General features: G+C 42.3%; 1 protein-coding gene across 1 annotated transcript; it reads left to right on the top strand.

Annotated features, from left to right (window-relative positions):
• The first annotated feature begins 9,065 nt into the window (after nt 1-9,065).
• On the top strand, nt 9,066-10,017 carry LOC117348154 (olfactory receptor 1044-like). The gene is given in 2 exon segments (XM_033919855.1): nt 9,066-9,665; nt 9,667-10,017. Coding segments are annotated over 2 exon segments (951 nt in total).
• Nucleotides 10,018-15,307: the final 5,290 nt, after the last annotated feature.

Below are 15,307 nucleotides of genomic sequence, written 5' to 3'. Positions count from 1 at the left end.
GTAGGCTGATAATCAGGAAAGCCTGGCTCAAATTTCACTGTTGCTCCTTGTGACTCTGGTCTTCACTTAATTCTCCATTGCCTCAGGGACAAACCTATGAGGAACTGCTGAAAGTTCTCAGCCCAACCAACAAAATTGGGGCAGTCTTCATCGATGGCTACATACTTAATCCAGTGATTTTTCCACTTTTTCATTCCATTGGAAAAATACGGAACAACAAATGTGGAAAATCACTGGATTAAGTGTAGGAGACTGCTCCAGCTTTGTTGGTTGGGCTGAGAACTTTTCAGTGGCCCCTAGTATACTATAGGGTCTCCAGGGATAAGAAACATGTCTACTGTACCAGAATGTCACTTACCTTGAATTTCTGAGAAAGCTATGAGAGAAATACAATTCCAGCATCAAAGGTGCAACTCTACGTTACTAGCTAGTCACATATACAAAAGGACCAGCGCTGGTCTGCACATACTCTAGCAAGAGTTGCTTATCCACTTCTATCCTAGGTGAGATTATGTTCATGGACTTGTCTGACTTCAGATACATGTGATGGTTGGTATGTCAAGCCATGAATAAACTTGAAACTTCTCGTCTAACTTTCTTTAAATTAGTCCCTTTATTTTATTACCCTATCTTATCTGTCAATATAGTCCATCTTTGTCTAAACCTTTCCTGCCCATTAAAGATATTTTTTGGCGTATTATGTTGATATTCACCTGATTCTATATTTAATGCCCAAATTTGGCCAGGCTGCTGAAATGTGCACTCAATTTAATCAGCTAACGATCCGTTGCTAATCTGTTAGATGCTAACCATGAATAAATGATGGCAATTGGCACCAAGTAGGTTTCTAGCATGGGCTGACGAGATAGGTGCTCCAACGCTCATAGGAATTCTATGAGCGCTGGAGCATTTACCATGCTGGCTCATGCCAAAAACTTCTGGCACAGCTTGATAAAATGGGGCCTAACTTTGGGGTCCTTTATTTTTACCTAATTTTTAACTAAATGTAAATCGCATTGGATTTGGATTTTGCGATCAAATCAAATATTGAAACTTGAAACTTAACTGATTAGGTATGGCAGGGAAACCATTCAGTTTTATCTGGATAGCACTGATATTCAGGACTCCTTTGTTGATGTTACCCAGTTAAAGTGGGTTAAAACCACGGGCTCGCAGGGCTAAAAACTAGTAAAAAAAAATAAATAATAAAATAAATGCACAATGCAGGTGTAAAGAGCCTTAGCCAATAGGAAGAGGAGGAGATAGTGGATGCTGCAGATGGGCCATTTGGCCTTTAGCTGCCATCATGTTTCTATAATCATAAAGCTCTATGACCTTACAATGCAGGTGTAAAGAGCCTTAGCCAATAGGAAGAGGAGATGCAAATGTTAAGAGCCTCAGCCAATAAGGAGAGGAGGAGATAGTGGATGTTGCAGATGGGCCATTTGGTCTTTAGCTGCCATCATGTTTCTATAACCATAAAGGTCTATGACATCACAATGCAGGTGTTAAGAGCCTTAACCAATAGGGAGAGGAGATGCAAATGTTAAGAGCCTTAGCCAATAGGTAGAGGAGGAGATAGTGGGTGCTGGGGATGGGCCATTTGGCCTTTAGCTGCCATCATGTTTCTATAACCATAAAGGTCTATGACATCACAATGCAGGTATTAAGAGCCTTAACCAATAGGGAGAGGAGGAGATAGTGGATGCTGCAGATGAGCCATTTGGCCTTTAGCTGCCATCATGTTTCTACGTAAAGAACTTTAAATAAATAACTCTCAAATTTACCCCCTCCTTTTTTTTTTTTTACAAAACCGTAGCATGGTTTTTAGTGCCGGTTTTAGCGGTAACAGATCTGATGGCTCTTAGTAATTCTATGAGCATCGGAGCTGTTACTGCCATAACCGGCACTAAAAACTGTGCTATGATTTTATAAAAGGTGTGGGGGGGGGGCGTGTAATTTTTTGTTGGTTTTGCAATTTTATCATTTCAGTTATAATGCACCATGAAAATACATTTGCTCCGTTTAGTGTGCTGGAGCTAAAAAAATTTGAGAGACTGCTCTAAGAGAAAAAAAAAAAAATCTGAAAAATGCTCAAATTCAAGGATTAATGTATTCGTAGAAACAAACTACCGCAAAATTCCTTAAACCCATTTTGCTAAAACCAAGCTTACATGTCTGCACCTAAGCTATGCACTGACCAGTTGTTTGGCGCATAACTTCTAGGAATGCCCAAGATCTGCCCCTGGCCACGCCCCCTTTTAGATTTGCCCACTGGACATGGCACATAACGCTTTGTGCAATGCTCCTCCCATGTTGTGCGTGTAACTTCTGATTGACAGCTCAGCCTGGGTCCTGAAATCAAGGAGTATGCTGGGACTACGTCTCCTGGACTCTGGGCTGAGCTGTCAATTGCAGCTTTTTCTGCCATAAGCGTTACATGAACCTAGATCTGCATTTGAAGACTCTTGATGAAGGCAGAATTGCTGAAACACTATCAGTGTCGAGTCTACCCGTTCACACTGTGTTGTTAATCAATAAAGTGCTTTTTGGACAGTTCACTGCTGAGTGATCGACATCTTTTCCTCACGACGCCTTCGTTTGGATTATTGTCTTCCTCATCGAGGCCTATCCAGGCTCTTTCTCCAGCATCTTCACGCTACTATAGATTGTGACATACAGCAGGAAGACTATAGCCAGCACTAACGGCTTCTCCAACACCCACAAAGACTGCAGACAGCAGCTGCACTGTAGTGGGGAGCACAGACCGCCCATCACACACTTGGGGACGCCCACATATATTGCAACAGGGATGATATGCAGAGGGAAGTTGTGGGGTTCAGGGACAGGAGCTGTGCGGGAACTGTGAAACAGACAGAGGTGAGACAGAAGAGAGTACAGTGGATTAGGTAGCACAAAATATATATAAATACATGTATGTTCAACAGTGCACCAAAGATACCAAATAGAATGAAAAGAATATGTTGCAAAGTACACCTCATTCCCAAAGGGCATGAAAACGATGGTAACACCGTGCAAATCCACAAAAACAGAGACGACACTCACCTTGGCGGTTGATCAGAGGAACATTTTGATGCATAAGCCTGACTACATCAATATAGATCTGCACTGGAAAAAGGCAGCCCAGGGTTTGTGCTGGGGCTTCTACCATATCTGTGTTTCCTTTATTTATTTATTTATTCGATTTTTTTAGCCCGTCCTCCCAAAAGAGCCCAGAATGGGTTACAATGAATATATTGGTGCATTAAAATTATAAGTAAGATAGGTACTTAGAAATTCCCTTACTGTCCCGAAGGCTCACAATCTAACTAAAGTACCAGGAAAAATGACAATTAGAAGAGTAATAAAGAAAGAAAATAGAGATAGAGGAGAAAAATAAGAAAATAAAACATACTAATAAGATTACAATGATCTAAAGGCCTTTGAAAGGTTGAAAAAAGAGGGGAGATAAGAATAGATGCAGAGGAAGAACCATTGAAGCAATCGAATTCTGGAGAAATTTAAATGAAATTTGAATGATAAAATAAAACAAAACAATGAGTGAGATTAAAAAAATATATCATAAACTAAAAAGAAGTGAAAATAAAAACAAAACAGTCAAAACTGAAGTCCAGCTTGAATGGGTCCCCGAGCCAACCGTTGGTCCGATGGCCGGACTGCAGCCCTCCTCCGCCGGCTCTCCCCTGCTGGAATGGGGGAGGAGCGAAGACAGTGTCGGGTGCCCCGCTGGAATGGGCCCCCGAGCCGACCGTTGGTCCGATGGCCGGACTGCAGCCCTCCTCCGCCGGCTCTCCCCTGCTGGAATGGGGGAGGAGCGAAGACAGTGTCGGGTGTCCCGCTGGAACGGGCCCCCGAGCCGACCGTTGGTCCGATGGCCGGACTGCAGCCCTCCTCCGTCGGCTCTCCCCTGCTGGAATGGGGGAGGAGCGAAGACAGTGTCGGGTGCCCCGCTGGAACGGGCCCCCGAGCCGACCGTTGGTCCGATGGCCGGACTGCAGCCCTCCTCCGTCGGCTCTCCCCTGCTGGAATGGGGGAGGAGCGAAGACAGTGTCCTGGGGGATTTTAACCCACCGCTTGGGAATGATTGGGCATCCATTCTTAACCACTGGCCTCCTCATATCCACAGTAGGAAAGCATGGCCATCTGTGAGTGTTAAAAGACATAGCCCCCCCCTAGGGAATAGGGTGTACAGCCTGATAGCAAACAACCCCCTAGAATAGCCTCCTGCAGCCCTATTAATGGGAGTACACTGTAACAGAAATCCTCATCCTTTTTGGCACTCAAACCTCAGGTGCTGGAGCTCAAAGGGGTCTTTTTCCTTCAATTCCCATGCAAATGTATAGTTAAAATGAGTGAGAGAACGTATGTATTTTTGGACCCAGATCATTTAAAGAATTTCTTAGAGGCAAAGCAACCTCCAGTTCCTATAGCTGTATCCACCCCCTCTGATTGTGATATTAATCTCGTGATATAAAAATGTTACCTAAATGGTCCAAAAAAGGAAAATTTCTGTTTTGAAATTATGCTGTTTTTTTATCCTCCAAGATTTCTGTAATCTTGCCCCTTCTCTACTTATTTCTTTTTTGCTTAAATTGAGGTTAATATAGAGTTACACTTTTGTCTTATTGCCTTAACTAATTGCTATTGGAGCTTTTCTAGCGTTATCTATTTTCTTTATCGAGTGTAAACTTGTAATATTTGAAAATTGCATTAAAAAAAAAAAGAAATCCTCCTCATTTGCTCACTATTAGATCTCAATCAATATGATGTACCAACCATGCCGATTGGCACATTGTCATGAACCACACCTAGCGCCATTCACTTCTAGGTACCTTGAAAGTAGGCCTGCTTCTGGCCAGCCTAAATATCGGCATTGTTAGTTGTGTCTAGCTAGTCTGATTCTTTAAGAATGTACTTAAGTGTAAACCACACCCACACCTATCTCTCTATGCGCTTATTACTTCCTAGTGCACCTACAAATTATTAGCCGCACTGTTATAGAATGCGATCAGATTGCTATGCACCTACGTTTCAACTAAGGCCAATTAAAACTCATAATTGGTGATTATCGGTGTCAATTAATGTAATGTAATTTATTTCTTATATACCGCTAAACTCCGTTAGGATTCTAAGCGGTTTACAGAAAAAATAGACAATAGGGTGCATTAAAATTATAAGTAAAATAGGTACTTAGATATTCCCTTACTGTCCCGAAGGCTCACAATCTAACTAAAGTACCTAGAAAAATGACAATTAGTAGAGTAATGAAAAAATAAAATAGAGATAGATGAGAAAAAAATAAGAAAATAAACATTCTAATAAGACTACAATGGTCTAAAGGACTTTGAAAGGTTGAAAAAGAGGGGAGATAGGAAATATAAGCAGAAGGGAGAACCGTTGAAACTATAGAATTCTTGGGAAATTTAAATGAAATTTAAATAATAAAGTAGGAAACAAAAACCAAGTGGCAAAACAATGAATGAGATTTAAAAATAAAATATCATAAACTAAAAAAGAAAGTGAAAAAATAAAAACAAACAGTCAATTAAGCCAATTAAACACTTAAGTTAGGTGCCTAGATCAGCTGAGAAGCCCCAATCTAGGCACCTAATTTTAGGTGGCATTTATAGAATTGGGGCCTTGCTGTCAATCTTTTCCAGTGTCCAATTTTTAGGGACATTTAAACAATTCCTGCGTCTAATGGTTCACAAGATTGGAAAGAAAACAGCGCAAACTTAAATCCACGACATGTGGGCCATTTTGTTGGGAGCTGTTATGTCTTTGAGCTACACTTCTCCCTCGTCATTCGCGGGGGATACGGGAAGAGCCGGACCGCGAATGCCGAAAAACCGTGATTATCCGGCTCTGACCCACCCCCACCTCCCTGCCGCCTTCCCGGCCTTACCTGGCGGTCTAGAGGGTTTTCGGGGCAGGAGCGATCTTCCTACGCTCCCGCCCCGTGCATATCACCATCAGGAAATATGTAGTCTCGAGAGACTACCGGAACTCCCAGCAGCCATTTCCTCATGCCGATCTGCACGGGGCAGGAGCGTAGGAAGATCGCTCCTGCCCCAAAAACCCTCTAGACCACCAGGTAAGGCCGGGAAGGCGGCAGGGAGGAAAAAAGACTGTTTTTTACATTTTCCCCCTCCCCAGAAAAAAAATTGCGATGATATGAAACCGCGAGTGCAGGAACCGCGAATGGGGAGGGGGAAGTGTACTTTGTTGGGGATCTTTTGGGCTCGTATTTCGACTGGTCAACGCTATGAAGGCACCGGATATGGATATGGCCTGGTGCCTGTATAAATTGTTGGTTCCTTTCCAGCTCCAACTATGGAGTGACCCGGCACTAACCATAATAGTGCCGCACTGGTCAGAGGCACAATGTGAATAACTGAGAATGAATATCCAGGGAGAGTCCACGGAACAAGGTTTAAACAAGCAGAAATGTCCCTGGCCCAGTCACCATCACAAAATTTCCACCCAGATGTGTTTTTCTGCGGTTTTTCTCCAAGACTTAGGGCTCCTTTTACGAAGCCGCGTTAGCGGTTTAACGCGCATAATAGCGTGCGCTAAACTGCCAGCCGCGCTAGCCGCTACCACCTCCTCATGAGCAGGCGGTAGTTTTTCGGCTAGCGCAGGGGTTGGCGTGCGATAAAAAGTCACGTGCGATAAAGCCGCTAACGCGGCTTCGTAAAAGGAGCCCTAAGGGCTCCTTTTGCAAAGGTGTACTAAGAGTTTTAGCGCGCGCTAACCACGTACTAAACGCTAACGCGTGCATATTAGTTAGCAGTTAGCACACGCGTATATTTAGCGCGTGTTAAAACGCATAGCGCACCTTAATAAAACAGGGGGTAAATTTTAGTTCCATTTCCTAAATATCTGGAAGAGATATTTAGCTCCTATTTATTTATTTATTTAGATTTTTATCCCGTCCTCCCAATAGCTCAGAACGGTTTACAAATGAACATGCACAGTGGGGAGCAACTAGACATATAAGTGGTACAACAGGTTTAGTGATTGGATTTAGTTTTTGGAGAGAATTTAAATACAGGGAGAGTCAGCAGAGAGAGAGAAGGGGCCTAGATGGCCAGTTAAACATTTTCATGCTCTTACGTATAATTTATTTATAACATTTTATTGGATTAGAAAGAACACAAATGAAACTTAAATTCAAAGCATGAAGTAAATGGAGTTATGTCCTGAAGGAATTAGTCCAATTACTGAATATGATGAGGTGTAATTACCTATACTAATTTATGTTTTCCTTGTCTAATTCTCAGTTATGACATCTCCAGAAATCATGTCCCAGGTCTCCCTGCAAAAACTATAAACTCTTCCATTGGATTCAGGCACCAGATCATTAGAAACATGAAGGTTCATGGGAATGCTATCAATAATACATGCTTTTTGGGTCACAAAAGTCAAATCTCATTTTATTTGTATGTAACATTTTGCAAAGAGATGGAGTTGATAAACCAACATGCAAACTGAAAACAATTTAGCAAACAAATCATCTACTGATGACTTTACCAGTTGGTTCTACTAGAGGTAAGTCTTTTCAGTTGGATGATGAATTTATTTGATTATTTGAGGAGAGAGTTCTATCGGAGGACAACACTAGATATTGTTCTGCATAGGTGACATAAAAAGACTGTGTGCTTTTAGTAAAGGGTTAGAAGCTTGGTTGAGTGGAAAGCATCAAGTGATTATGGTAAATGGATTTCCATCCGAGGAAAGAGATTCACCAGTTGTGTTCAAGTTTCAAGTTTAAGTATGTCATATCCCCCCCTGTTATTACACCTAGGCGGTTTACAAGAGGTTAAAACAAAGTTCAAAATAATGGGTTAAAAAATATCACACTAGAACAAGTAAACAAGAGTACATATTAACTAGAGACACAATATTCAAATAAATAAAAAAATGAAAAGGGCTTACACAATGGGAGGGGGTAAGGGTAAAGAGTTTCACTACCTCGGAACGAAGAATTCATAAGGAGCAATGGCATCCATAAACAGAAAGGTCTTTAGATTCGTCCTGTATATGAGTAAGGAGGTTTCATTCCTGATAGGGCTAGGAAGAGCGTTCCATAAAGTTATTTTAATAACTTTTGAAAGAATTTAGCAAAGTGTAATTTATTTGTATACCCACTTATTTCCTAAGTGGTTTTCATTCAGGTACTTTATCATATTTCCCTGTGGGCTCAAACTCTATCTAGTGTACCTGGGGCAATGAGGGGATTAAGTGACTTGCCCAAGGAGCAGCGAGGGATTTGAACCCACAACCTCAGGGTGCTGAGGCTATAGCTCTAATCACTGCGCCACACACTCCCAGGGTAACCAGGAAATGCTGCTTTTTGTAGGTTATTTAAAAAAAAAAAAACCCCAGAACAAAATCCCACAAATAAATGATGAAAAGTTGGAATAAGGTTTAGGACATGCAGTCCAGATTGCTGCTGGGTGCTGGATACAGTCCTCTGGAGAAATTATTTTGGATATAAAACCGTGGATAAAATGTCTTTGAATCTTCATATAAATCCGTGTTTAACGACCTGACTCAGGGGTCACAACAGTGCATCATATAACAATGGGGTCCTTTTACTAAGGGCTCCTTTTACGGGCTTTATCGCACACACCTTTTTAGCGCGCACTAACCCCCACACTAGCCAAAAAACTACCGCCCGCTGAAGAGGAGGCGGTAGCGGCTAGTGCGGCCGGCAAATGAGCGTGCGCTATTACGCGCGTTAAACCGCTAACGCGGCTTCGTAAAAGGAGCCCTAAGGCGCTCTAGCCGTTTTAGCGCACAGTAACTGCAGTCTACGGACGCGTTAGCATTTAGCGCTAATAAATCCTCCATACATAACTGTTGTTTGCCTTTATGAAGTTTTCGCGGGCTGCTGTATTATAATTCTGTGACTGTAACTGAAAATAACATCAACTTCAATTATGAAACTGTTCTTTTCTGCAGCACAATTTAAAACGTCAAATGATTACGTAAGCTCACTTGAAATCCGATTTCTTCTACCAACACATTCAGAATAAAAAATGGAAGGCGGGAACCAGACATCAGTGACTGAGTTCGTTCTCCTCGGACTCACTCACGATCCAGAGCTCCAGATTCTACTCTTTGTGCTCTTCCTACTGGTCTATGTTATCACCCTGCTGGGCAATATTGGTATCATTCTTGCAACCAGGCTGGATGTGCGCCTGCAGACTCCAATGTATTTTTTCCTCTTCCACTTGTCAATTGTAGATATCTGTTATTCTTCGGGTATTACTCCCAAAACCTTGCAAACCCTCTTGACAGAGCACAAAACCATCTCCGTCCTTGGTTGCGCTCTTCAAATGTATTTTTTCCTCTGTTTTGCTAGCATAGAGTTGTATCTGCTGGCAGTGATGGCGTATGATCGATACGTGGCAATCTGTAACCCGTTGCTCTATCCAGTCATTATGACCAGGGGTCTGTGCATGCGGATGTTGAGTGCGGTTTATATCATTGGCTTTTGCACTGCCCTAATACATGCGATTTTAACTTTTCGGTTGTCCTATTGTAGGTCCAACGCAATTAATCACTTTTTCTGTGATATCCTTCCAATCTTGGTCCTTTCTTGCTCAGACACCTCGGTCAATGACATTGTGGTATTTTTTTTTTGCTGGATTCCATACCATAACCACCTTCACGGCCATCCTAATATCCTACACCTATATCATCTCCAGCATCTTGAGGATTCGCTCTGCTGAAGGAAGACGCAAAGCATTTAACACTTGTGCTTCCCACTTCACGGCTGTGTTGATTTTCTATGGGACTCTTTTTGTCACGTATTTACAGCCAAATTCAAGTTATTCTATGGACCAGGACAAAATAGTTTCAGTGTTTTATACAATCTTAATCCCCATGATAAACCCCCTGATTTATAGCCTGAGAAACAAAGAAGTAAAAGCAGCCTTGATAAAGGTGGGGAAACAATTATTCACATTTAGAGGGGTCACTAGATAAGTGTTATAGTCCCAAGTCTAATCCCTTGTTTTACTAAGGTGCGCTAAGAATTTTAGCACACGTTTAGTGCGTGCTAACTGCTAATGCATCCATAGACTTAACCATGCGTTAGCGTTTAGCGCATGGTTATCGCGCACCTTAGTAAAAGGAGTCTTATGTATTGTTATTTTATGATGGATGTATTTATTGTGATCCGCTTTGTATAAAGCGGGATACAAATGAATAAACTGTAAACTATGGCTTGTGGACTTTTCATTTAGTAAATTAACCAAACCTTTTTTAAACCTTGCTAAGCTAACTGCTTTCACCACATTCTTTGGCAACATATTCCAGAGTTTAATTACAGGTTGAGTGAGTGAATAAATATTTTCTCTGGTTTGTCTGGTGAGTAGCTTCATTGCATGCCCCCTAGACCAGTGGTCTCAAACTCACAGCCCGGGGCCACATGCGGCCCGCCAGGTACTATTTTGAGGCCTTCGGTATGTTTATCATAATCACAAAAGTAAAATAAAACAGTTTTTTTGATCATGTCTCTTTAGCTATAAATTACAATATTATTATTAAGACTTGGCCAAAAGGAAAGATTTATAAACTATGAAGAGTTTTACCTCATGCAAAATTGTCATTTCATTAATAAGACATTAACCATTTTTTCTGCGGCCCTCCAAGTACCTGCAAATCCAAAACGTGGCCCTGGCAAAGGGTTTGAGTTTGAGACCACTGCCCTAGACCTAGTATTTTTGGAAAGAGTAAACAAGCGATTCACACCTACCCTTTCCACTCCATTCAGTATTTTATATTTCATATCAGCCCTGAACCATCTCTTCTCCTAGCTGAAGGGTGCTAACAGCTGCTTCCAGCCTTTCCCTACAGAATTGACATTTCAACGAGCAATTTTTGGTACTAATTAGAATCGATTATAAGTTACATGCATAAATTTAAGCACAGGATGGGCAGGTCATCGGCAGATTGTGTGCATTTTTTTAAGTTACGCACATACTGTAATTGCAAAATAAAAGGATCCAGAACTAAATTTGCACCACATTATCGTGGCTGCAAATGGCCTTGCCTAAGCTGAGTTACGGTTGCCAGGCTTAGGTGCTATTCTATAAACTGTGCCTAACTTTAAGTGTGGTATAAGATAGTGCTTTTTTCAACACCAACATTTTAAGATACATGGATAAATAAATAGATATGTATTTCAAAACCTACACACATTTAAGAGATCAATTAGCCTCATTAATCACTTTCAAGTTCCGAAAGCTTTGCTTTTTTTTTTTTTCATTTCATATGGGCCCATCAGAGTCAATGGGGTCAGCAATTTTGCTCTCTCAGCACAGATTTTGATTCATGTTTTAAAAAAGTTTGTTCAAAATTTGCTGGAAAGCAACAAAAGCAAAAAAAAAAGGGGTCCAAGCTAATCTGCAGAAAAAGCCAACCAGGAACAAACAAAACAAAACTGCAGACTGTGTACAAGATGCAGGCAAAATTTATTGTGACAAGAATAAAAATATTTAAAACCCTTTTACCAATCAAGGGACCCGACACGGTCCGTCTCAAAATTGAAAATTTCAATTTTGAGACGCTTTACTACTTGTTGTCGATCCTCGGCGAACTTGATATACAGGCATTTCATTGTTATTCTCCATTTTTTGTGGCATATTTTAGCCCTCCCTTTTTTACCATGGACCCCTGACGAAGGTTTGTCCGAAACACAGACCGTGTCGGGTCCCTTGATTGGTAAAAGGGTTTTAAATATTTTTATTCTTGTCACAATAAATTTTGCCTGCATCTTGTACACAGTCTGCAGTTTTGCAAAATTTGCTGGAAGCATCTGCCACAGAGATAACAATGTTCCAAGTAGAGAATGACATGGGGAAAAATTTTGTCCCCGTCCCTGCAGTCTATTGTCAAATCTTTTATAACGACACTCAGGGCAGGATTAACCAATAGGCCCAGTAGGCGCGTGCCTAGGGCCAGAAATGGTCAGGGGGGCCCAATGAAGGAGGGCATCAACGTTGTTTTTTCCAAATGGAGATTGGGCCCCTCCAGCATCGATTGGCAACACGCCCCCCCCCCCCCCATCGACGGAAAGTAAGACAAGCAAGCAATGGGGGTAAGAAAGGCAATGGGAACTGTAATTTTGCAAGTGGTGCTGCTTGCCCAAAGCTTCCCTCTGACGCAACTTCCTGTTTCTACCTGGGCTGGGGTGGGGCGTGGCAGGGAGGCCCAGTGTACTTGTGTGCCTAGGGGCCCTCGATGAATTAATCCTGCCCTGACAACACTAGTCTTTAAGCCTGTTACATTAACAGGTGATAGAATAGATGTGTGTGTCTATCTTTCTTTCTTTCTGTCTCTCTCTCTCCTTGACCGCTGTCTGTCTATCTTTATTTTTTTGCTGTCTCTCTCCTTGGCTACAGAAGCACAGCCCCCAGCTACATCTAATACCGGCTCTGGCAAGATACATATTTCAAATCTGATATATTCTAATCACAAAATAAAAAATAAAATAATTATTATTTTCTACCTTTTTATTGTCTCGTCATTTTATTCTTCAAATCATGTTGGTCTCAGGTGCTGGTTTCTGTTTTCTTTTGTCTTCTCCTAACTCACTTGCCAGGGGCTCCTGACCATTTGACATTTCTTCTTTCTCCATGCTCACCATTTATTTTCTATCTCTGTGTATGTATTGTTCCCCATGTTCACCATCTCCTTTCTATATGTCTCCTATATGTCCCTTTCTAGTATTTCCCTTGTGCCCATCTCCCTGCCTTCATCATTACTCCATCCTATGACCCCCCTCTCCCTGTATACACTCCTCTATACCCCCCTATCCAGCATCTTCCTTCTGAATTCTTTATCTCCCCCATGTCTAGCCATCTTCTCTCTGTGTCTCTCTCATGCCTAGCATTACCCCTCTGTGTCCATATACTACTCCCATGCATTTCCCTTTTTGTCCCTGTTCCTATGCTCCCATCCATGCCCACCATCTCCCATCTTTTTGTATATCTCCCTGTGTCCAGCTTCTCCCCCCTCTTACTCCCTTACACCAATGTCTCTCTTACACTCTCTCTATCCTCCCTCCACTATGTTCAATATTTCACTCACTCTTCCTTCATCCCCTTGGTTCAGCTTTTTTCTTTCCCTTTCCTTCTCTCTCTTCCTCCCTGCAGGTCCTGCACCTCTCTTCCTTCCCTCTAGCCCCTTTCCATGGGTCCAATACCTCTATTCCTTCCCTTCAGCTCCACTCCACCACCACATGGGCCCAGCACCTGTTTCCCACCTCTCCCCCCCCCAATCCCCAGACCAGATCTAGTAACTGTCTCCCTTCCCTTCAGCTCCAGCCAGTCCAGCAGCCCATGCAACTCCCTCCCTCCTTTTTAGGATGCAGCAGCAGCCACCCCTCATGAGTCCAGCAGCCCCATTCCCTCTTTCCCTCCATCCCTCCCTCTCATGGGCCCAACAGCCCTCGCATCCTTCCTTTCTGGCTCCCCGAACGCTGGCAGCAATAAAACACTCAATACAACAAACCTATGGTTGGAGTGAGCTAGGACGGCAATGTCAGCATTTGGAACCTAGGACAATACCAGACATTACAGTCTACGGCTCAGAAATATCAAAAAAGAGACATGTTAATCCAATCGTGTATTTTTTAATGAGTATAACTTAAGAGCAGACTGGATAGACCATTCAGGTCTTTATCTGCCATCATTTACTATGTTACTCTCCCCTTCAATCTGTTCAAAATTCTGCTGCATGCCTCATATTCCTTAACTGCTCCTATGCTTATGTCACCCTTCTCCTCAAGTTACTCCATTGGCTCCCTATCCACTTCTGCATATAGTTCAGACTCCTCTTCTTGGCACTATACTCCTCCCCGGACACTCAATTCATCAGGTAAGTCTATCTTAATTGCACCCTCCTTCTCTACTGCCAACTCCAGACTCCGTCCTTTCTGTCTTGCTGCACCGTATGCCTGGAACAGACTTCCTGAGTCGGAACATCAAGCTCCATCTCTGGGCAGTATTCAAATCCAGGCTAAAATCCCACTTTTTCGAGGATGTTTTTAACTCCAACTCTGACCCACCTGGAAAGCACCTATATCTATTTTGTCACCCCCTCTGTAATTTTCTACCTTGATTGTCCTCTTGGTCTGTCTGATTAGGCTATAAGCTCCGTCAAGCAGGATTTGACTCTTACATGCTTAATGTAACGTACATTGCTGCGTGCGTCGGGCAGAACTATAGAAATGATAAGTAAGAAGTAACTGGTGCCGATATTTAGGGAGCTCCAATGTTTTGATACCTATGGGTGCCATGTCCAATTTAGGCAATTCTATTACATTACATTACATTACATTACGGATTTCTATTCCGCCTATACCTTGCAGTTCAAGGCGGATTACAAAAGATTTGACTGGACATTTTATACATTTCAGGGATCTGTTTACTTGGTAGGTGATTTGGGGAGGATTTTATAGGGGAGAATTATCTGGAGGAAGGTGAAGAGGGGTTAAGATATTTGGATGAATTTTTTGAAAAGCAGGGTTTTGATTTCTTTTTGGAATGTTTTGAGGTCGCCCGTTGTCGTCAGCAGGTTGGAGATGGAATGGTTGAGTTTTGCTGCTTGTGTTGCCAGAAGGTTGTCAAACATTTTCTTGCGCTGTGTGCCTTTGAGTGGGGGGAAGGCAAAAGGGTTCGGGGTTCTTCTGTGTCTTGAGGTGAAGATCTGGTTTAAGCAGTTGTTTAGGTAGGAGGGGGAAGAGCCATTTAACGCTTTGAATAATAGGCAGTAGAATTTGAATTGAATTTGTGCTTGTATGGGTAGCCAGTGAGAGTCTAAGAAGGCAGTTGTAATGTGATCATATTTTCTCAGGGAGTAGATCAGTCTGAGGGCGGTGTTTTGTATGGTCTGAAGTTGTTTTATCATCATGGCAGGACAAGGTAGATAGAGGGAGTTGCAATAGTCCAGCAAACCTAAGACATGGGCTACGTTCCTTGATGCCTATAATTTAGGCAACATTTACAGAATCAGGGCCTATGTGATTAAGTGATATTGAATAACCAGTAAGAGTCCACTGAACAAGGTCTAAACAGGCAGGAACATCTCTTGCCCACTTAATCTTGCCCACTTAACCCATGGAACTGCACCCAGCTACCTAAACAACCGACTATACCATAACCTCTCACCCAGAATAAGGAGAACTCAGAGCCTATTCATCTACCCCCCTCTCAATGGTACCCGACGCAAGAAACTATACGACAACCTTTTAGCGACACAGGCAGCGAAA

This window comes from Geotrypetes seraphini, chromosome 14, assembly GCF_902459505.1.
Source record: "Geotrypetes seraphini chromosome 14, aGeoSer1.1, whole genome shotgun sequence".
NCBI classification, from domain to species: domain Eukaryota; kingdom Metazoa; phylum Chordata; class Amphibia; order Gymnophiona; family Dermophiidae; genus Geotrypetes; species Geotrypetes seraphini.
The sequence above is the reverse complement of the archived record's forward strand: the minus strand, read 5'-3'. Positions and strand labels throughout refer to the sequence as shown.